At 45.3% G+C, this 6967-nt stretch overlaps 1 protein-coding gene across 2 annotated transcripts in view; it reads right to left on the bottom strand.

Annotated features, from left to right (window-relative positions):
- Positions 1-218: 218 nt before the first annotated feature.
- The window catches only part of EGFLAM (EGF like, fibronectin type III and laminin G domains), a 170560-nt gene continuing 163811 nt past the window's right edge, over positions 219-6967 (bottom strand). For both annotated transcript variants that reach the window (XM_067730551.1, XM_067730552.1), the window contains 3 exons: positions 3831-3914; positions 2212-2315; positions 219-1396 (listed from right to left, as the gene is read on the bottom strand). In XM_067730551.1, coding sequence (XP_067586652.1) covers positions 1242-1396; positions 2212-2315; positions 3831-3914 — 343 coding nt within the window. In that variant the 3' untranslated portion in view covers positions 219-1241. The remainder of the gene's footprint in view (positions 1397-2211; positions 2316-3830; positions 3915-6967) is intronic.

Genomic DNA, 6967 nt, shown 5'->3' with positions numbered 1-6967 from the left:
TCCTGCCGTGGGGATCTGCCAGTAAGCCAGCTGTTTCCGGGGTCACCGCGTGGCACTGTGATGGCTCAGAAGGAAGCAGCCCCGCTGCTCTGGTTCTTGCCCAGATGCTCAGACCAGCCTGAGAAGCACTGACTGTATTCGTGTCCATTTCTAGACACCGCCTCGGGAGGGACCCGTAACCCCTCCACAGGTGAACGAACGACTAAATGAATGTGCTGTAGCCTTGTTCATCTTCTTTATTCAACTTCACTACAGACACCCCCCCACTTCGAACCAGAATGACAGTGACCCACCTCAATAATACATGTGCCTTTCCATCTGCTTCTTCTGGAAGCTTCACAGTCACCTCCTTGAGTCATCATTTACCGAGAGAGAACAGTCAGCTCCCCAAAGTGCCCACCCCAAGTCACCTACCCCGCTCTGCTGATGCCACAAAGGGCCCAGACAAGTCTCCTCTGGGAGAAAATTCTTAGTGAGTGTGCAAAGAATTCAGGGTTGTCCACCCAAACCTGCAAAAGTATACTGTGTGGACAATGTGTAGCTATAAAAATATACACATACAAAAGGACAGCTACAAAGGCATGCTGCCCCTTTTCTTAGATTTGCATTATAAAAAGTAAGGACTTCTCATTAAAGGTACACTTCCAGGGCGCAGCTTTATAATTAGGATTCTATCTCGAGTCTCCCTTAATCCTTACTTTCATAGTCAGAGCACATTGAACCAGCCAGTGAGGAGGGGAAGGGGTTAATCCTAGTCATTCGTGGGCCAAAGTAGAGAAATTTGAGGTTCAAGGTCCTACGGTCATTCTGCTATCAGTAAGAGTGTCAAGAGTCAGCGGAGGAGAGAAGTATTTTAATACCGCCCTTTGGGTCTCTCTCTCTTTTTTCCCTTTTTTTTTTCTTACAAACTATGAATCACAACACAGTCATTGAGCTGCAGCAGACAGCCTCGGAAATTCGCCGTGATGTGTGATCTCTGGAGGCCACTACACATTCAATGGACGAAGTCCGATGCTTCCTACACAGAGCATTCCGTTGGGTTTGGCCCACAGAGTGTCAGCAGGAAAGGCCACCCAGGGACTCCTGTCTTGGTCCTAGTTTCCCATCAGGGTGTACTTGCTCCTTGATGAAAGGAAACACACCTGGTCCCCGTGCCTCTGTGTGTGGTGTCAGGCAAGGTCTTGGAGCCCCCGGGTTTCTCAGGATAGAAGTTTCTGTCCCTTGGGCAGAGCCAACTGGTGTTACTGGGCTCCACAAGTGTTGATGTTTTTCCCATCCACGGCGTCTTCCACGAGGGAAATGTGGTAATCGGTGGACAGGGTGAAATGAGAAATGCAGCCCACGAGGCCTCGCGTGTACTGCCTGTTAGTGTGCAGAGCAATTTCTTTCATTCCACCTGCCAGGAGGCCAAAGGAAGATGACGTGAGTCAAAGGGAAGGATGTCTCTTCAGTATGCCTGAGTGTCTGCTGACCAAGGCGTCCCTCAGCCGACAGGATAGGTGAGGCTGCGGTACCTAGAACTCAGGACATCGCAGCTGTCTAATTTATAATTATCCTTGAAGGAACAAGCTGACTTGGATCAATTTGATACACAATCGGAGCCTAGAAGTAGCCACCTCATAAGTGATTTCTGACCTAGTTGACCACTTAAAACCAAGTAGTACCTGGTACATTTTGAAATGTTGTATAATGTCAACAAAATGTAGGATGTGTGGTAAGAGGCGATGTTATCTTAAACCAAGAGAAATACACTGATGTTGAATGCTTTCGATTAAGTTCACTTGTAGGAAATATCATACAGACAGAGGTATCTTTTCACGTTGATGTGTCAGCGTTAGTGGGTTCTAAGCTATGTACAAAAATACCACGCATTCTAACTCTGAGGGGGCCGGAAAGACAGATCCTCCTTCCTCAGGGAGAATTCAAGGAGCTATATTTAGCAGGCTCCTGTTCTATAAACAAGAAAAGCAGGGTTTTCCTGGTGGATCGGTCCACGGCACAAAATCATCTAAGTGCTTCCTGACCCCTCAGCCGTGAGTCAGAAGTTCAGAAAATGGAAGAATGGAATATCTGGAGAGCTTCCTGATTTCCAAGTATCTGACTGACCCAGTGAAGTACACAGCTTTGGGAAACCCCAGCATGACAAACGGAAGGCTAAAAAGAAAACGCACTGGCCTAATTTAGGTTTCGTCAAAGGTCAAGGTCACTTACCCACATACAGAGCTCCGTTGATGTTGAGCTGCCTCATCATGCCAGGTGACTTGCCTGTTCTGGCCCCGTAGTCGTCCACAGTTATCTTTCCTGACTGGCCATCCCTGTGAAAACCGCCACCATTTTTGGAGCTTCATTCAGTAATTCAGTCATGCATTCATTTTAATACAAATGTATTACTGAAGTCCTTACTAAGCACCCGGCACTATACTAAATGACGGAGCTACCAAAATGAAACAAACAAAAACAAGCAAACAAAAAACCACCGACATTCCTAAGACAAACAAAAAATCAAACTGCCGGTGATCACACAGTGTCGCCACTCTATGGTGGAAGAATGGCCGCCGGGAGCTGTGGAATTCTACGGGAAGAGAACAGAAGCCCAGGGAAAGCTTCTGAAAAAAGACTCTGAGGTGCGTTTTGAAGGCTGGGTGGGTCAGGTGAAGGAGAAGGCTAATGCAGACAGGAAGTGGCAACGGCAATGAGAGAAAAGACGTGGGGGTTGGTACAGACTGAGCATAGAGAATTCTCGAGGTGGGAATAGAGTAGTAAAAGATGAAGCCAGAAGCAGACGGTGAAGGGCATAAGGAGCTTAGTTAGAATTTAGCCTGAAGGTGAGAGGGAACCAGAGAAGAACTTTAACAGGAGGAGTGGTGGTGACATGGTGACACGTGGTGAGTGTGGATGTGATTCTAAGCACAATGGGAAGCCAATGCAGTAGTCTTTGTAGAAGGTTACTCTCAGGGAGGATGAAGAATGGCTTTGAGGTTTCTAAAGGACCCAGAGAGTCACCCAAAAGTGACTCTGAGGAAAGTGGAATGGAGGTGTTCATCCGTGGCAAGGGCTTTGCAGTTTTTTAAGGTGGTTTCCAAAAACCAACCACACTTCTTCTCCTTCTCCCTCTTTTCTTCCTCTTTTTTTAACGAGCTCTTTATTGGTCTTTTAATGTCCCTTTTTTATAGCAATCAGTTCTTGTTTCTTGGGTTAATAGCCTCTCCTACCTCACTGATGATATTCATGTTTTCATCATTTTTTTCATTCATAGTGTCTGTTTCCTCCAAGTTGCTCTGTTATATCTATTTGTTCTGATATCCATCTTTCATACTGGAAACTTTTTTCAAATGCCTAGTGATCCCCAACTGCCACACAGATAAGTGTTGAGCACCAAGAAGCAGACTGGAAGCACTGTGTGCTGGATGGCTTTTGTGGACTGTGCTGTGACCTGGCTCAGTCATTTCCTTGGGGGAATACCTGGATTTCCTATTCTTCTTACTGTGGGGTATAGACCTGGCTTCCAGCATTCTGGAATCTCCTCAAAGTCCGCCTGCCCTGAAATCTTATCTCACTAGAGATCTCCCTGGAAGGTGAGGGCTTCTTCAAGTTTAGCCATCGAAGTTCTTTCTCTAGAAGATCTCTGCTGAGTGAAGATTTGGGAGTTCAGCCTCTCTGGCCCGCTAGTGTTAGTAAAGGGCACAGGTGGGGGTTGGTACCGAGATGACCTAACGACCCGGATCAAGGATACTTGGATGCCAGGCCAGGATGGGGAACAGGAAATGGGACTAAAGGGAATTGGAGAGTACATCCCGTCAGCTCTGTCTCACACTGTGGCAGGTACTCACCGAACAGCCTTGACTCGGTGCCACCGACCGTCATTGAATGACCCGTTCACCGTGATGGATGCTACACCACTGCCCAGGTTATAGCTAAAGGCGTCGGAGAAGAACAAGACAGAGAACGGAATCAAACACTGATGTACACACCGACGGTCGTTCACAAATGATTCTCACTGCGAAAGTTCTTTGGAGCTCAGGATGTAGTTTCTTTAACACAACACAAAACAATGGTATAAAGACACTAGGTCCCCAGATCAGGCCACGAGTGACCAAAACTGTTTTTTTATTTTTAACTGTGGTAAAGTTTACAGTCTTAACCATTTTTAAGTGTACAGTTCAGTGTTAAGTACATTCACATTGCTATGCCACCAATTCCAGAACTTTTTCATCTTGTAAAACTGAAACCCTCTACCCATTAAACAACTTGCCATTTCGCCCTCCCCCAGCCCTTGGCAACAACCATTCTTTCTGTTTCTATGAATGTGACTGCCCTAGGTACCTTGTATAAGTAGGGTCATACAGTGTTTGTCTCTTTGTAACTGGCTTTTTTCACTTAGCATAATGTCCTCAAGGTTGATTTATTTTAGGCTCTATGTACAGTATTAGAGTATAAGGAACAAAAGGGCTTTATCGTTTGTAATGTGTTGTATCAATACTAGGTTGAATAGTATCCCCTAAAATTAATGTCCACCCAGAATCTCAAAATGTGACCTTATTTGGAAACAAGGTCTTTGCATATGTAATTAGTTAAGAGGGGTTATACGGGGGTTATATGGGGTTAGGGAGGCCCTAAATCCAATATGACCGGTGTCCTTATAAAAAGTGGAAATTTTGACACAGAGACAAAGACATACGGAGAAGAACGCCACATGAAGATGGGACTGGAACATTGCATCTCTAAGCCAAGGAACACCAAGGATTGCCAGCAACCATCAGAACCCAGGGGACAGTCATAGAACAGACTCCCTCAGAGTTCCCAGGAAGAAGACACCCTGCCAGCAGCTCCAGGTTGAAATTCTAGCCTCCAGAACTGTGCGAGAATACATTTCTATTGCTTTAAGTCACCCAATTTGTGGTGAGTTATTATGGCAGTCCTCAGAAACTAATACATGTGTTTTTACTTTTCAAAAGACAAAACAGAGCGAAACATTGCAGAGCAAGCTGAGCCCCAAAGAATTTACGGGAAGTTGCCTAAAATCTCAGAGCTAACGTATAGGACTTGAACTTGGTGTCTTCCCTGCCCCCGACCCTGCCACATTTTACTCGGTAGCTTTCTATTTCCTATTTCAGTTGCCAGATACTGTGATACGCTAAGGGGATCAGAAGACATGCATATGTTGTTTACCAGAGAGAAATAACCCTCTTATTTCAGTGTTCATTCAATTATTCTAATTTAATTCAATACAACAAATATTTGGTGAGTGACGATTCTAGGCCGGGCACTGGGCCAGCTGCCTAGACCTCCCCTTGATAAAATAATAAAGCCTATGTAATCATGCTTTTGAAGGAAAATGTATTCCACCTGGACAACCCTCTCCTCATCTTGTAAGAGGACATGTCTCTCCTTTAGCTCGTTGGCCAAGACATAGGAATATTGAGAGGAAACCCGCATTAGTCACTGAGCTCTTGCATGCACTCAGTATAAGAAAGGAGCAAAAATAGAAAGCTTTGGCTTTCCCCAGGGAAGCACTATGGGTCCTTTCTTTAATACTGGAGCTCAAAGAAGTCACACAGCCCATCGACATTTAACCAAGAATAGAACTCGGGTGACTTGACAAACTCGGAGACAAAGATGTTGCTCTGACCCAGAAAACTCCACTGTTTTCTAATGAATTTTCCCACATCAAGTGTCTCCTTGTACGAAGCAGCCTGGAGGTGGAATTTTCAGATTTCATTATTTAGTGGCCAAATTCTTGTTGAAGAAATGAATGAGTATAAGGAAGGGCTGAGAGCTGGTTGGCAGAAATGTAGCTGAATTACTATGTGGGCTTTTATGAGAGGCAGAACGGGGTGATGGAAGGAGCCTAGACACTTGGATTAGATAAATCTGCCTCAATTCCCAGCCTCGCCAATTACTAGTTCTGCGATCTTGGGCAATTTGCTTCGTTTCTCTGAGCCTAAATTTTCTAATCTGTGAAATGGGGTAATAATACCTTCCCTGAAGGGTCTTAGGGAAGATTCAGTAAGGTAACATATGTAAAGAGCACAGCACAGAGTAGGAGCCAAGCAAATAAGCCCACTGCCCCAAATATACGCAGTACTTAATGCAGCTTGGATATAGCATCAAACAGTACAACCTGGGGGAACCAGCAATAGGAGAAAGTTGCCGCCAAGAGATAAACTCATCGAGCCTCTCCTGGAAGAGTAGTCATGTGTGAAAGTAAACCAACAGGCTGTAAATATGTAACCAGAACGTCCAGAAACACCCAGGTGTCAGAATCAAGCTGACTTGGGTATAGCTGCAGTGGCACTAGACTGGAATGTGATTGTAATCAAGTGAATGGAAACCTTTTCAGTTGTGTTCGGACGAAGGCCGGGCCTTCTTCTTCTGTTCTCCAGCCTGATAACACGCCTGTTCATGCAATGAGCCAGACTGCATTCAAGGGAGCAAACGCTGAACCCAGCAGACAGGAGTCCAGCCGTCACTGCAGGTGGTGGCGTGGCCCAGTTGGCACATCTCTGGCCTGACTCTCCAACCCCCACCCCCCCGACTCTCTCTGATTTCAGACCCTCCGAATAACATCCTGCTCCCCCAGACACCTGAAACATCACCCTGGAACTTCTCTTTCTTTTAAATAATAAATGACCAAGATTAGTGGTTGCCTTCGTTGGGAGAGGGCATGAGGGAGCCTTCCTGGGTGTGGGTGGGGGAATGTTCTATACCTTGTTCTGGGTGGTGGTTACACAGGTGTTTACATGTTTAAAAATGTATTGAGCTGTACACCTAGTATTTTGCACTTTATGTAAATTATACCTCAATTTTTAAAAATTGAAGTATAGTTGAATTACAACGTTGCATTAGTTTCTGGTGTACAGTGAAGTGTACACCAGTCTACGTATATGCTTTTTCAGATCCTTTTCCATTATAGGCTATTACAGGATATTGAATATAGTTCCCTGTGCTATACAGTAGGACCTTGTTG

The sequence above is a fragment of the Pseudorca crassidens genome, chromosome 3 (assembly GCF_039906515.1).
Source record: "Pseudorca crassidens isolate mPseCra1 chromosome 3, mPseCra1.hap1, whole genome shotgun sequence".
NCBI classification, from domain to species: domain Eukaryota; kingdom Metazoa; phylum Chordata; class Mammalia; order Artiodactyla; family Delphinidae; genus Pseudorca; species Pseudorca crassidens.
The sequence above is the reverse complement of the archived record's forward strand: the minus strand, read 5'-3'. Positions and strand labels throughout refer to the sequence as shown.